At 40.5% G+C, this 16,756-nt stretch overlaps 3 protein-coding genes and 1 long non-coding RNA gene across 4 annotated transcripts in view; 3 read left to right on the plus strand and 1 right to left on the minus strand.

The window, feature by feature from the left end:
• Positions 1–13,526, plus strand: part of LOC311053857 (protein SSUH2 homolog) — a 54,603-nt gene extending 41,077 nt beyond the window's left edge. The window contains exon 13 of the mRNA XM_084069594.1: positions 13,336–13,526. Coding sequence (XP_083925720.1) covers positions 13,336–13,476 — 141 coding nt within the window. The 3' untranslated portion in view covers positions 13,477–13,526. The remainder of the gene's footprint in view (positions 1–13,335) is intronic.
• On the plus strand, positions 1,112–7,613 carry LOC311053274 (protein SSUH2 homolog; the record flags this gene model as incomplete). The annotated part of the gene is made up of 9 exons (XM_084068734.1): positions 1,112–1,130; positions 3,663–3,818; positions 4,484–4,617; positions 4,700–4,760; positions 4,872–4,993; positions 5,109–5,171; positions 6,761–6,822; positions 6,913–6,975; positions 7,493–7,613. 9 exons carry the CDS (start codon positions 1,112–1,114, stop codon positions 7,611–7,613), a joined length of 801 nt encoding a protein of 266 aa, XP_083924860.1.
• LOC311053864 lies at positions 8,807–10,889 on the minus strand. The gene is made up of 4 exons (XR_014601693.1): positions 10,593–10,889; positions 10,234–10,295; positions 9,948–10,037; positions 8,807–9,734 (listed from the first exon to the last, which is right to left on the minus strand). It is a non-coding gene; the product is annotated as an uncharacterized lncRNA (long non-coding RNA).
• Positions 13,527–14,775: 1,249 nt separating the features above from the next.
• The window catches only part of LOC311053851 (DDB1- and CUL4-associated factor 1-like), a 45,148-nt gene continuing 43,167 nt past the window's right edge, over positions 14,776–16,756 (plus strand). The window contains 1 exon segment of the mRNA XM_084069585.1: positions 14,776–14,998. The gene's annotated coding sequence lies outside the window, so the exon portion shown is untranslated.

Below are 16,756 nucleotides of genomic sequence, written 5' to 3' on the forward strand. Positions count from 1 at the left end.
TGTCGGTATCGGTTGATATCGGCAGAGGTGGACAAAATACTCGACCCCAGTACTTGAGTAAGAGTACAGATACTCCTTGGTCAAATTCACTCCACTATAAGTAAAAGTAGCTCAGTCAAAATGTTACTCAAGAAAGAGTAAAAAAGTAATTGTTTTTTAAATATACTTAAGTATTCCAAAGTACATGCTTTGAAAAATACTTAAAGTACAAGTAAAAGTAGAAGTAGAAGTAGAAGTAAATGTCTTAATTTTGATATCAATGAATTGCTGTAATGTTTTCACAATGAATTTATAGGACCTTGTAACTCTTGTTTCAGAGAAGTAGCGTAACTCTCTGAAACCACCTGCACTGATGTGCTTGCTTGTAGACGTTATACAAAGCCTTCAGAAACACCTATAAAAACATAGAAATGACTGAGGAACCATGAACTAAATACTTTTACTCCTATACACCCATACAAGATGTAACAAAGAGGCGAGCGGAGGGGGAAGCCAGAAACGCGGCTAGTGTGAGAGCAGAAGTTAGGACATGATGTACTGGATGTGGTGAACTTAAGGTGTAACATTAGGCATCACATAACCACAAGTTATATGCCAACAGGAAATAATTGTGAAAAAAGCAGAGAGCATCGTGAGGGCTGGGCCTGGCTCACCACTTCTCCTTACGTGCTGAAAGGAAAGTGGAACACTTTTGGTTGATGAGGCTGATGAGCATCTAACAGTTAGATTCTAACTTTTCTGCATTACATTTTCTAGGTTCCAGGCAAGAAACAAATGGATCAAGTATACCAATCGCCAGCGGGTGAGCTTGATGTTTTGGTCACAATAGCCTTGAATCAAGACTGTTAGTTTTTTTTTATTGATTCTGACACTCTGGCATTTATGTCCGAATCAATCAAAGACATCTATGACAGTCTTGATACAAGGCTAATAATAGGCTATAGGCCTAATATAAACGTTTGAAAAGTAGGCTACTTATAGGCTATAAGTAGCCTACTTCTCAAACCTTTATGTTTTTGAACATATATAGTGCATTATTTCTCAACATTGTTTTCCATTACTTAACACAGTGGACAGAATACAATTTATGGAACTGCAAATCCCTGATACAATGGCCGAGATGAATCCTGGTAAGTTATTTTATTTGGCAAAAATATCTTTAATATTATATAGCTATATGTAATAACATGTAGCCTATTAGTCATTCATTGGGAATAGATTACTTACACTTAAACTAGTGTTTAATCTTTCAAGTGTGGTAAGCTATAAAACCAAAAACGTGGCTACAAACTGGCTTGTTTAAGGGTCAGAGGTCATAGGTAGGACTGTGATAGTTGTTCGTCATGAGAAGACACATATGTGTATCTAAGTTTCATGGCTAAAACATAAGTAGTCGTTTGAGGGTTCATGCAATTTACTCACATTTTAAGTTGCTCTGGATAAGTGCATAAATAATACCTATTGTGCCTAAATTGTAAATTGTCTGAAGAGTTTTGATACTTTGATGACTTTGAGCTACGGCAGCCCTATTTAAGTCTACTGATAAGCATAACTGTCTTCTGTCTTGTGCCATGCCCCTATAGGAAATAGGTCACAATACTGAAATTGAATACTGTCAAAATGCCATTTCATGTTGCATGTCACTTTAAGAAGTGGACCTGCATTCATTAATAAAGTCATGATTTCTGAACAGTTTTCATATAATTCAACATGGTGGGAGATCTAAAGGTCAGAGGTCATAGGTAGGACTGTGATAGTTGTTCGTCATGAGGAGACGCATATGTGTATCTAAGTTTCATGGCAATAGCTAAAACCTAACTACATTTACACAAGTATCTAATGACAAAATAAATGCTTCTTAGATGCAGCCGGTTGGTTAATCTTTGTATAATCCAGGGGTCTTCAACGTTTTCAGGCCAAGGACCCCCTAGCTGAGAGAAAGATGAAGCAGGGACCCCCTATATATTGTATAATATTGTGTTTTAGATAAACCTTTGCTGCTCTTTTTTCCCTTGACACCTATAACTCTTCGCCAAAAATAGCCGATCTACAAGCTCACAAGCCTCGCGCTGCGAGGCGTTGTGAGCTTGTAGCTTGTAGATCGGCTATTTTACGGTACAAATCGGTACGATTTGCACTTTTTTTTTTTTTTAATCGATGGAAACGAATTACTTTTTTGAATAGCCCACACCATTAAGGACATATTTAACATGCAGAAAAACATATTTTCCCATCTCAGGCATTAAATTAATATTTTTATATGGAATAATATAGGAATAATAACGGGGTTGAGTGGAACGGGGTTGAGATTTTTTACTCAAGATGGCCATAACTCTACCTGTGATGATTAAGAGGAGACCACATGGCATGCATGACATTAGTCAATCACATATATTGCTGAAATGACAAAGACAATTTAAAATAATAATAGTTTTCTATTTTCTATTTCATGTAACGGGGTTGAGTTGTTATGCTTTACGACCACGCTTTGAAAGTATAAATGACCCTAAATAGCTGTATAAGAAGTTCGAAATGTTCCTCTTTCTGCAGCATCTTGCTCAGAAGACTTGTAGAATGCCATCACATGTTGTTGATGCCACTAAAGGGTCAGTTTATACTTTTTACAGAGAGGAGAATGACTTGTGTAACGGGGTTGAGTGCGACTGGGGGACGGATCTATATAATGCAATTTTAATGATTAATCATCTATTTATTAAAAAACAAAACATGACCAGCAATAAAGCACGGATACAATTGTATGTCAATGGCAAAATGTATTATTTTTCCCCCATTTTTAATAGTCATATCTCAAGTCAACTTTCATCGAAGGCCATGGGGGACATGAAAAAATTGACAAAATAGGTGGTGTCTACTGAAAAAAGCAAGATCATTTATGATATAAAGATAAAATGTATGTAAATTGTTTACACAATATTCAAAGTAACATTTCAATTGATTCTAAAAAGCTTTTAAAATTTGATTTTGGTGACCCGATGGATACAATACACTCAAAAAGGTCAGAGGGACCGCAAATCGTACCGGTTTCGTGGAATGACTCACTGATGAGCCCGAGTTGCTCATATCCTGTATTCTGTGGAAAACACACAATCTGTGTCGAGAGACTTGACCACAAGGGGAAGGGTTTTTTGGGAGGTGTTTCTGGTGAAAAGCTGCTGCAAATATGTAATGGTAAAATAAATGCTATTCCATGCATTATTACTTACACACCTACATTATATTTGATTTATTGAATTTCATAATACATTTCCTTATACTTATATCACATTTCCTGCTATATCACACATTTTCTAGCACTTGGGTGTGTGAATACCTTGCCAAAAATCACCATGAGATTTATTCCCCACAGATGGTTCCGGTGGTGGCCCACATTTGGGGTCCTGGCTTACATGAACTGGGGCTGGAGTCAGCTGGATAATCCATTCTTACTATTAACTTATTATGTCAAGAATGAATTAATTGAATTATTCGGTTCTATGTACAGGGACAGTATAGGCTACATTTGAAATGTGTGTGGCATGGAGTTCTTTTGTTCCCTTCCCTTCCAATTTTAGCTACCTGGCCTGGTGGAGACCTGCTCCGAGGAGCACTTTTTCTAGTGTTATACTAAATTCATACTGATACATTTCTCTTGTTTTGTTCAGGGTGCATGCTGCACCCTGATGTGTTTTGTAACGGCTGTGAGGGAGATATTTTCGGGACCAGGTATAAGTGTACAGTGTGTCCTGACTATGACCTGTGCTCTGGCTGTCAGTCCACTGGGCTTCATGAGACACACATTCTGAGGTCCATCAATCCAGGTCAGAATATAATCATTGCTGTTGGCAGAAACCTCATCTCATATGTCAATTGTTATGTTTCCCCCCCACCCTTCCCCTACCGTAAATGAATGTCCTACTTCGCCATAGTGTCACACAAAGGTAGCATAAATAGCCAACGTGCAAGCAATAGAGAGAGTCCTACTAGTTGGGTGACTTGTTCGGCAGGCAGGGGAATTCGGTGAGATTTTCTTGCAACTTGCATTCATTGGTGTTATAGCTCCGCCCCCTCTTCTGATCATTGTCCGTCATTGGAGGTACTTAACCCCGCACCCTATTCTGATTGGTCGATTTTTCATAGTTCCTATCTTTTGCCGTAATCTTTTAACTGTGTTCCTAATGGCGCAACTTTGTTAAAAATCCTTGTCCTTCATTATAATTACTTCGCTCTGCTCCATGTTCTGGTTGGTCGATATTTGCCCCCAATGTGGACAGAGCTTCGATGGCCCGGTCATTGCTGCTTGCAGCTTTAATTCAGAATTTAATTTGTATCTATGTGTATCGCTGATCTTACATTTCGTTTGCATGATTAAACTTTAAGTAAACAGCACTTTTACACTGCACTGTCCATTGTCAATTATGATACTTTTTCAGGATGTTTATTTATGTTTGTGTTATGTTTGTGCTTCTTGCCTTACCTGTTGTAGGTAGTATTCCATCTATAAGTGAAGATGATGCCAGGGAGGCCTTTGTCCTGTATGCCTCCGATCACTGCTGCTGGAACGAGTCACCAGCAAAGAATGGAGTCATAACCGACATGGAGGCATTCAATACGTACAGGGTAAGCATACGGAAGGACTGTAACTTAGTTGACGATGCGTGACTTCAAACTAATAACTTATTTTTCACCACTTTATCTAAAGTTTAACCTGGAAACATTCTCCGAGAAGAGATCTACAGCGTGGAGTGAGGAGCCATACCACGGTACAGTTTATCACCCAATGGATCACACAGGGATCTGTCTGTCTTCTTATTTTATCTTTGTTATGAGTATGGCTGTTCAGTACCAATAAAATACACAATTTCTTTGTCCAGGCCAGCGAGTGGATGCCCACACCCAGCCACCTCCAGGACTTTGGGAAATCACCACCAGATCCCCCCGATTCTTCCACGATGACGAGCAGGTCATCAAGGTTCCTAACACTTCCTCAGTGAAGGTAACGCAAGTCCACATTCCAAAATGATATTACGTTTGGAGAAAAAATGATGTAATATAATTCCAAGGTCGTTTTTGCTAAAAACATATTTCTGATGTAAACATCTCATCTCCAGAACTGCCATGACTGTATGGGGATGGGGAGGACGCCGTGTGAACACTGTGCTGGTGCAGGGAACGTAAGTCACTTTGTGAAACGTTTGCTTTGGGAACTGTAAAGGTAGCTCTCCACCGACATCGGCGGCGGTAAGCGTTGGAAAGCGTTGGAAAGCCGAAAATCTATTTTTTCCATATTTTTAAGATATTTGTTGTTGTTGTTTTTTAGTACAGTAGACTGACAGGAAATGGGGAGAGGGAGGTGGGGAGTGACACGCAGCAAAGGTCGTCGGGAACAGGACTCGAACTCATGACACGCTCTCAGGCTGCATCAGCAGCCTATAGGTGCCTGGACCGCTACGCCAGCCGTCCGGGCTGCGAAGTTGTTGACTGGGTCTTGGGTACGCTGTCACGTCGGGTCGCAAGCTGTAGGGAAGCGTTTGAAAGCTAGCAGCGAGCTTGTTGTTGAAAAAGACGTCAAACCGTAGGCTATTTTTAGCATCAGGTGCTTTCAGTCACTTTTTTTCACACCTTCCAACCGACTCGCGCAGGGCCGCTTCTCCCTACACGCACACTACGCACGCTGCGTAGGGCCCCGCCTCCCCGCCGATCAAAGAGGCCCCCTCTCCGCCCCCTCCCTTCAGCAGAAAATAACGTGCATTACTGCGTTCACATCCGCGCAGGCTGCGCAGCACACTATAACCGAAATAAAGTAACAAAAAAAGTAACTTTACCCGCGGTAAACCCGAAAAAAAATCGCACGCACGCGCGGGAGGGGGACACATGCACGCGCGCTGCGCGCGTGCATGTGTCCCGTATCATGCGTAGAGCCCCTGTGGAGTCTAAAGCGGCACTGGACTCGCGACTTCATTGGAATGCCAGTCTGTAGTAATCTGTAGTCTGTTTGGTGGAGAGCTACCTTTAGAGCAGCGGTTCTCAAACCTTTTCATGTCAGGGACCCCCAAATTACATACACATTAGCCTGCAGACCACTGTGTGAAAACATAAGCTCCATAAGAGAACATTTTTACGGTGTGGCTCTATAGCAGTGCGTGGTTCACAACCTTTTTTTAATTTCAAGGACCCCCAGTTTGATATGCATCAGGCCACGGACCCCCCCATTTGATGCAATTGTTTCAAATCTCTGGGACCCCAATCTACACTGTAAACTTGTCCGTGTTAAGTTAACTCTGACTGAGAGAGTACAAATGGAACAAAAAGGGTCCATTTGGTTCCATTTGTACACTCTCTGAGTTACTGCAGGCTATATAGACTCATAAGGGTCCATTTGGTTCCTAACTATCTAACAGTGGGGCTGGAAGGCGTACCAGGGGGTCCCCAGCTAAATCAGTTGAACCACTTTAACCCTATAATACATCGGCTATTTGAAAATCACAGCACACAGACCTTGTATGGGGGTCCCTCACACTAAATATTTTCAGATGGGGTTCCGCGGCCAAATCCATATTAATATGGGGGTCCTATACATGAAAACGTTTGAGAACCACTGCTGTGGAGAGACATTAACCAACACATCACCGTTTTTGTTTTATATGACATAAAGGGATAGTTCACCCCCAAAATGACTTTTTCATTCCAATCTGATTTGAGAAACCAATTGGATTTGTTCGCAGTCTTAACCAAAGCCTGTGTGAACTCTTGTGTCCATCAGCGAGTGTGTACAGAGTGCAATGGGTCCGGTTGCAGTGACTGTAGTGGCATTGGGGGAGTACGGTACGTATCTGAGCCGATCGCATCGATGACATCTTTGGCTTTGTTTGGCCTTTTAATCAGGGTGTTAAAGTTCATTGTTTTGTATTACAGCTGCACTTGGTGCAACGGCCACGGCAACAAAGAGTGTAATACATGCCGTGGACAACGACGACTGTTGGTCTTCAGAAACCTGACCGTGACATGGTGTAGTACCTTCATGATTCATTTTAACACAGCTTGATATGAATAATAAAGCCTCAGTTATACTTGGTTTCACGCCGGTGTTGTGCACAAGAAACAGCAGATCGTTAAGCTCACATTGCGAAGAGCTTGAAGATCAGCTATTTTCGCTGCACGACTCGATGTGCCACCGAGTATAACTCAGGCTTAATGCAACGTATAACACTAAGCCGTCTACACAGTGCCACGAAGACTGTGGCCCTTTGTCGTGGTCGATCAGGGACGTGCTGGCCACTGGGAAATGTGGGACAATTCCAGAAAGGCCTCTCCATTCCAGGCCAACCAGGCCGGCCGTTTAAAAAAAAAAACGGTGCGCGGCCATCGGCCGCGCAATTTACGGACCTCTCTATCTGAGATTCTCAGGCTGAATTAGGGGCCCAGCACGTCCCTGTGGTCGATATAATATAAAACGTGCCTTTAATGTTTGGATTTTGTATGTACATTCCCCCAGGGAAACCAACGAAGATTACTATACTGCCGAGCAGTCAAGTGGTCTGCAGACTGAGAAACTCGACACGGTGTCTGGAGAGGAGGTGTTCAGTGACACTCAGCACCTGGTGAGAGATGCTTAGATTTATATTCAGAAGGAAGCTTGTGGAGCATTTAGTGGTGGTCATGTCTTTTTGTTTCAACAATCATACTCCACATGATTTAGGTATATCCAGTTATGCTTGAATCATACTCCATATGATTTAGGTAAATCCAGTAATGCTTTAATCATACTCCATATGATTTAGGTAAATCCAGTAATGGGATTCCCTGACCCTGAAATGGTGCACGCCTCGGAGCGGCTGGTCAGTGAACACCAGGGGATGTACTCCCAGACTGGACGACGTATTCTACAACAAGTAAGTGTTAAAATGTTAAAGCTCAACATTCTGATTGTTATCATTGCTTTCACTGGGTGAAAAGCAATGATTTTGGGAGGGTATCCCTCAGGCATACCCTTGATACTTAAGGGAGTATGTGTGTGTATGCTGCCCTCATTCATTAATGTACCACCTCCGACATACCTCCCACATATTCAGGTGTATGTACCATTTCTGAGACCTTCATTTGCATTTACCCCCTGTGGTGTCTGGCCAGCAAGGACCTCACACACCCACCCCCCTCATCCTTCCACCCCAACCACTTCTGAGCATGTGCAGAAAACTACATTTGATTGGAAGCTGTGGCTTATAACCCCACCCACCCACCCCACATTCTGCATGCTAATTCTTGTATAAACCCCCTAGTTTATACCCCCCCCCCCCCAGTGGGAAGGGTGGTTTATAGCCCCCCCCCCCTCCCAGGGGCTGTGGCTTGTCCCCCCCCCACCCCCAGTGGGAGGGGTGGTTTATAGCCCCCCCCCCCCACTACCTGCACTAATATATATATATATATATATATATATATATATATATATATATATATATATATATATATATATATATATAGAATTAATATTCATATTTCAACATATTGAAGGTTAGGGCATTCAGCAATTCTTGGCAGCTTGCTTCTCCAGTCTTGTGAGAAGGCAGAGTTGCATCTCCATGAGCTGTTCCAAGTGAGCCACCTTGGTCTTCAGCTCTACACAGCAGCAGATAGGCCTATATATATATATATAGGATATATATATATATATATATATATATATATATATATATATATATATATATATATATATATATATATATATATATATATATATATATATATATATATATATATATATATATCCATCCACACACACAAACAATATAGAAAAACACATAGGCAGAACTCATGTAATTATGTTTATTGATCAAGAAAAATACATTTATACAAAACAATGGAACAGGAGCACACAGATAAGGTAAACTGTTTCAAAGAAAAGTATTTTGTTCCAGGGACCCCAGAAGCAAAGATTTGAGTTAAAAATGTTCACTCTAAAAATATATATATTCAAATATTCTGAATCAGAATCAGGTTTAGTGTCACATCACAGGTTTAATTAAAAAAAGTGGGTGAAATGTGTGTCTATATACTCACACTAGTAGGCTACCTGAGATAAGATATGTGCATGAACATAGCAGCAATGTATACTGTGCATGATATACTTATGGACGTTAGTTAAGGTGCTTGGGAAAAAAAAGTCAAAAGTCAGTGCGTTATACACAGGATTACGGTGCAAAATGTCAGTGTGTGTCGACCGCATAATCCACATAGACTGACATATAGTCAGCAAGTAGTGCCATGAGGAAGAGCAAAGAAAAATAGCGGGAAAAGGAAAACAAAGTCACTTGTAGGCTACTCATGTAATCCACGGGTGGGTCTAAGGAAGAGCTAATTCCAAGTCATGTGTCCCTGGTATAATCCACAGGAAGAAATACAGAAAATAAAGAAATATATTTTGTTCCAGGGACCCAGAAGCAAAGATTTGAGTTAAAATGTTTGCACTAAAAACATAGTCCTCAAGCTCTTTGTCGTCAAGCATTGGGTCCTGGAGAACACAGCGTTTGGTACAAGGTCCTGGAGATGATCTTGTGAACTTCTTCCTGCTGGAGGGCTGAAGATCCAAAATGGAAGTCCATCTTTGGAGTTGCTCTGTGTCCTCATTCCTCAAGCATTGGGTCCTGGAGAATGCAGCGTTTGGTATGAGGTTTTGGAGATGATCTCCTGAACTTTGGACTGCTGGAGGGCTGAAGATCCAAAATGGCAGTCCTTGAAGCCTTGAAGAAAAACAGAAGAAGAAAAAAAGAATTACAATTATTTCTCTTCAATTATAACACAGGGGTCTTTGAATACAAAAAGACAAAACAATGCCCTGTAAGTAGGCTACAATAAGAAATACAGGTTTGCTGTTTTCTGCAGGTCTAGCCCACTCTATTAAGATGCAAATAGCTTATGTGAATACTGTGAGTGTATTATGCATGTGCGCTTACCTTTTAAAAACAGGATCAACATTACAGAAACTAATGCTTAGTTCTCCTAAAAGATGAGCTGCAACATCAATATTATGTGGAGAATTTACCCTGTTGGAAGAGAAGAACCGTGTTAGTTTTTAGTCATGTGCAATTTTTTTTATCAGTTAAAACATTTCACCAGGACAGGAACTCAATCCACAGGCCTACCTCCCCCCACTATCCCCCACCACAAATCAAATTGGTGGGGCTTGGTCTCCCCTCTTACTAAAGCATGATTGTGATATAGTTGAATTTGGTTACTTACACTTCTTTTGGATTGAATTTGTGGTTATTCTTCTCCGAGTTGTGTAGACGCCTCACAGCCTCCTGTAAACAGCATGATTATAAAAGGTCAATTTGAGGAAATCAATGCTTTTGGCAAACCACCAAAGGAATACCAAAACACTCGCCCCAAACACAGTCACCCGGGCGCAAATCCGGCACATATCCGATAAAATCTCTACCTGGTATTCCCCCTAAAATGGTGGCGATCGTGTTTTGGGGTGAGCCTTCCGGTTGCCCACCAGAACATTAGTTACACGTATTTTTCTACAAGCAACTCATACAAAGAATTTTCTAGATAGTAGACACAGGGCCTATATAGTCAGACATAATTTCACTTACCGCAAGGTTGATGTTATTTGCTCTTTGGTGCAGGCAGAGGCAGCAGCGTAGACAAAGCATCATCCCGAGCAGCGTTGCTCTCGACCAGCTAAGAGGACCACCTAATAATTCTGTTCTTCTCGGAGTCGAAGGCTGGCGTCTGCGAGGACTCGAAGCAGCACCCGATGCATAAAATAAATCTCTACTCGTGTTTGTTGCCATTTTACTCACAAATTAAACAAATTCATCATGCAGTTAATAGTTTCCAAGCAGAGTTCTCTAACAACAAACTGCTATCCTGTAAAGCCAACTTGGTGCCTTGGCTAATACACGCCCCCGTGCTGTGGCTAGGGTTGCCAGATTCTGTGAGAGAAACAAGCAAGCAGGTCTAGAAAAACAAGCTCAATAGAAGCGATTATGGGTCACATGACTCACATGAGCACTTTAAACCTACCTACTGTATACATCGGCTATTTGAAGATGGCAGATATACAAGCTATACAAGATATACTCGTGATGCAACTCGTTGTGAGCTTGTAGACTGCTATTTTCAAATACAATTCTTGGTGCAAATTTATTATAAAAAAAACCTGGCAACACTGGCTCAAAGACATCTCACAGACACGGTGTGAAGAGGCGGTGCTCAGGAGTGAAACATGAAACAATAGGAACATTGAAACCATCGACACCTATCATGCAAATGTTGTGTCTGCATGTAATCTAATCTCTATCCCCCAAAATACAAACGAAAACACACATAAAGTAGCCTTGTTTGTGATATGGGTAAAAAGTACAACACATTTTGGTATCAAAATGTGCTTAAAGTACCAAAAGTAAAAGTGCTAAAACGTTTGAAAATAGCGTGTGAGCTTGTTGATGTATAAAATAAGGCTAAAGTGGTTAATGTATGTTTTATAATGTAATCATTTATATCTGCAAAGTAACTAGTAACTAAAGTTTTCAAATAATAGTAAATAAAATAGTAAGTAAAAGTATAGACAATTGGAAATACTTCAGTAATGTAAAATTACCTCAAAATTGTACTTAAGTACAGTACTTGAGTAAATGTACTTAGTTACTTCACACCACTGTTTGTTGTACAGCACCTTGTGTAACAGAGAGGACCTCTGTTACTACAGTAACCTTGGTTATTAGTGTCTATTCAATCATTTTTAAACAGGGACATTGGTGGAACAAGTACTCAACTGTTTTGCTTAAGTAAAAGTATCAATAAGTGGTGTTCTAGCAACTCAAGCTTTGAGGTACCCCGTTTGGACCCAACTGCCGAGTTGCATCCTCACCCAGACCGGCATTTCTTTGGGAGGCCTGTCGAGATTTGGAATTTGCAAGGTACACGGACGGATTGTGCGCCATCATTCCTACCGATTGAAAGAATAGCATACAGATGTGTTTACAGTGCCACAACTGTACAGTTATGCCAGATCAAAGAGAAAGTATCAGTAGTTAAACCACTGTGCACAGTAGTTGAGATTTAGACCCAAGACCTGATCTGTGTGTGTGTGTGTGTGTGTGTGTGTGTGTGTGTGTGTGTGTGTGTGTGTGTGTGTGTGTGTGTGTGTGTGTGTGTGTGTGTGTGTGTGTGTATATCTCTCTCTCACAGACAGACAGACAGACAGACAGACATCTCACTCATTGTTTTTTAATCAGTCATTGTGCAATAGTCTGTGTTCTCTCTCTCTCTCTCTCTCTCTCTCTCTCTCTCTCTCTCTCTCTCTCTCTCTCTCTCTCTCTCTCTCTCTCTCTCTCTGAGCCCCCCCCTCTATGAACCCCACACCTCCCATTGTTTGAACAAACCTCTAATTTACATGTGTAAGGAAGATTCCCAAGCAGAGAAAAGAGAGACGTATATCCAGGTATCTTAAAGGCATTTTAAGGTAAACAGTCCTCTCCCGCATTCATTGAAAAACTCCCACCTATCATTTATGTTGGGTGGGTGTATACCTTGCCCATGTATCCAGGTATATCACCTTTTTCACCCAGTGTTTGTTTAGACTTTAGAGCATACATGGGTAACTGGCGGCCCGGGGGCCACCTTCACTTAATGCGGTCCGCAGCTTAATATCGGAATACTGATATATTATTGATTTCAGCTGTTACAATTGCAAACATGACCCGCTTTAATTACTTAGTCTATATTAGTAGCTTAATGACTAGTATTCAAATTATATTGTCTTTTTTATGACCAATGTATTTGTATTTAAGTTCATAAAGTTAACAAAGTTAGCATAAGCATAACATAGAAATGTTACTTTTCAAAAATGGCAAAAGAAAATTCAATTCCAAAATTGCATATCTACAAGCTCAACGCGTTTTGAGCTTGTAGATCGGCTACAAAAAACAGAGATAAGAGGTGTCTGTCCGACAGTATATATGCAATGTGGCCCCCTGGTGTGAGTGTGGAAATATAGGGGCCCTCTCCATCATCAAAGTTGCCCACCCACCCCTAGAGTGTTTGTTCAGTAACAGGTGTCTCCCCTTCTCTCCAGCTGAGATTTATGGTAAACGGCAACTCCAATTTTTTTTTTGTGGGAATTACCAATTTAAAGATACCGTAATTGATCAACTTGTGTTCCGGTTCCAATTTTGTCTGCTCATTTATTGGTTTCATCATTTCACTAGAACAAACACTCTTCTTTAGCAATCATTCCTGTGAGAATATAAAGCTATTTAACCCCAAAATATCACTTTTTACAGCATCTTTAAACGTTGCAAAATGAACTGATAATTCTCCTTTTGTCTACAGCGTCAAACTATCGAGTTGATCCCCATCACCAGGGTGACCTACAACTGGAAAGGCAGCTTGCATGAATACTATGTCTATGGGAATGAGTTGGGAGTTAAATCTGACGATTATCCAGACACATGCTGTTGCACTGTCATGTAACTACACTGGGCATTAGTGCCTTTGTTTGCAGACCTACCTGCTGTGGTAAAAACTATTGGAATCAAAATATTAGTTATGCATAATGTCCCGTCTAAAATGTGTAAAAGTCTTTTGAAAATAACAGATTTACGAGCTCACAATGTTGTGAGCTTGTAGATCGGCTATTTTCAAATAGCCGATCTACGGCTAAGTTTAAATAGGGCTGAAGTGGTAAATGTTTGTTTTGTTACTTTCCACCACTGCCTACCTGTAATTTTTCAGGAATAATCAAATGTGAAAATACTGTATGCAATCAATCTGCCACTATTTTGAAATTCTTATATTTGTCATTTTTCAAGAGTAATCAAGTGTTTAAAATATATCAATCAATATATTTATTTTTCAGGAGTTAACAAGTGTTACAATAATATCAATGTAGTATTCTGAAATTAACTGTTTTACATTTGTGCTTTTCTGTATTTTTGCACTAATGTATTTGTCTCATTTAAAGTTTACTGGTTGCATAATAAGCATGAACTTGAAAACACATCTTGACATCATGACTGAAAAGCTGACAATAAAAGGGGACCTTTTTATTGACAAAATACTGTATCAACATTACAAATAACAGGACAAAATGCAGTTACAATACTGGACAGATAAAGGAAAGACATTTTAAAAATAAGCTTGAGGTTATAGACTTGAGGTTAATATAGTCATCACAGATTCTTCTGGTTTCCATAGCTTTAGTGTTTGAACAATGTTTTAAGGTTTCTAAGTATGACAATAATAAGGCTTTAATATATATATATTTGAACATTGGTTAGCAAATTTGCTACAACAAACATAAATGCTACATCAGGAATATTATTCAATAATAGGTGCATTTTGTTTAAAAATAGATCTTTATTTTATCATAACTGGTTTAACAATAATATTATTACTATTTCATTTGGAGAATAAGACTCATTGTGTGAAGAACTCTGTTGTTATGAATACTTATGATACTGTGGGCTTAATTTTCTTGATTTTACTACTATTTTTAATATATTTAAAGTTAATTGGATTAAGCAGTTCCTTAATAAAAAAATAATCACTAAAATGTATACCTAACTATATCTTCTCTAAGTTTGGAGGCCTTAAATGTGTTCTTTTGTGTGACTATAAAATAGAGAAACTTCCCTCAAATCTGTCAAAATATCATAAACAAATGTTGTTGTCATGGTCTTTGACATATAAACAAACACAATCTTTCATCAATGTTTTGGTGGGCTCGTTGCGTCATTAAAAGTGGACGCGTCGCCTGGCCGATGACGCGCAGCAGGAACGTGCTGCTGCTGCTCTGCTCGCCATAATGATAATAAACCCTGAGCAACAACAAAGATACAGCCAGACAAGACACACGCTCCGCAGCCAGTGGAATATCTGATCTATAAACACACTTGACGCTAGGCTGTGGGCCAGACTGTGGACTGAAGCCCCGGACACACAGAGTCCCCTGGACGGGCTTTGAAGAGCCGAGGAAACACTGAGAGGAACCAAGGTAAAGTTAGCATGCTACATGCTAGCTGCTCAGACTAGCCTATGCTGCTGCTGCTAGTATACGGATGCAGGAGAGGTGGGCACTTGTAGGGACATCTGGGCACTTATAGGGACATCTGGGCACTTGTAGAGATATCTGGGCACTCGTAGGGACATCTGGGCACTATAGGGACATCTGGGCACTATAGGGACATCTGGGCACTTTTAGGGACATCTGGGCACTATAGGGACACCTGGTAGCCCTAGAATGTCTGTGATCTTACATACATTACATGTATTCCAAATACACAGTCATAGATCACCCTCGTCGACGCGCTGTGTAGTGACGATCTGCGCGGCCATAAAAGTGCTCTAAACTCCGTCTGTACTCACCCAATAATTAATTCCTAAGACTTGGAGTCATATTTTATCCTCTAGTTTCATATCCATTTGAAAGTTCTGCCAGAAAACGTTTAGTTTAGTCAAATATCTCCACTTTTCCACGAGCTGCACACGGACGACTTTCTGTACGGGCGAGGGGCACGATTTGAGCGACCGACCGTATTTACCCAAACATCCTCTTGTCATCACAAACGTCATAACAAATTGACACAGGGAAACCCAAACGAATGGGGCACACAATTGACAGGTGCTTGTGATTGGTGCGGGGTAATGAATCACTCCATCGGCCAATTGTGTGTCCCAAACATTTGTGCGTCCTAAAGGAAGTTTACATATATCCAGTCCTGCACTCATTCCCGGGCCCCTCGCCCGTACAGAAAGTCGTCCGTGTGCAGCTCGTGGAAAAGTGGAGATATTTGACTAAACTAAACGTTTTCTGGCAGAACTTTCAAATGGATATGAAACTAGAGGATAAAATATGACTCCAAGTCTTAGGAATTAATTATTGGGTGAGTACAGACGGAGTTTAGAGCACTTTTATGGCCGCGCAGATCGTCACTACACAGCGCGTCGACGAGGGTGATCTATGACTGTGTATTTGGAATACATGTAATGTATGTAAGATCACAGACATTCTAGGGCTAGGACACCTGGGCACTTTTAGGGAAATCTGGGCACTATAGGGACATCTGGGCACTTTTAGGGACATCTGGGCACTATAGGGACATCTGGGCACTTTTAGGGACATCTGGGCACTATAGGGACATCTGGGCTATTTTGTCCAAAATGTTGAAAAATAAGATATTTGAAAAATGGTCTAAAGTAAACATGATGTGAACATGCACGGTACATCATTATCAGACTTAATTGTATCCTTCAACCTCTTGTTTATTATGCCCCAAAATGACTGGATATACAGGTTTTGTAGCAATTTGCAGCAATTGTAGAAACATTAGACCTTAATTGTCGCATGTTTAAGCATGTTCTAATCGTGTATACTTTACTTCACTTAGACCATTTTTCCAAATATATATATATATATTTTAAATAGCCAATATAACAGCTATAGGTGCCCACTCTTACTTATTGGTGCCCACCTATCCTAGTACTGGCTGTGAAGCTAACGTCAACTGGTACCATGTTTCACTCTGAAGCTGCGATCTGGACCAACATGTGTTTATTCACACTGTGTGTGTGTGTGTGTGTGTGTGTGTGTGTGTGTGTGTGTGTGTGTGTGTGTGTGTGTGTGTGTGTGTGTGTGTGTGTACAACGATGTACTAGTGGTGTTCTTATAAACATGCAGGTTTTGATGCAAACTTGCTAGTTTAGATCAGTGGTTCTCAAACTTTTTCATGTCAAGGACCCCCAAAATGATATG

Source organism: Gymnoscopelus microlampas, assembly GCF_963454915.1.
Source record: "Gymnoscopelus microlampas genome assembly, chromosome: 10".
Taxonomy (NCBI): Eukaryota; Metazoa; Chordata; class Actinopteri; order Myctophiformes; family Myctophidae; genus Gymnoscopelus; species Gymnoscopelus microlampas.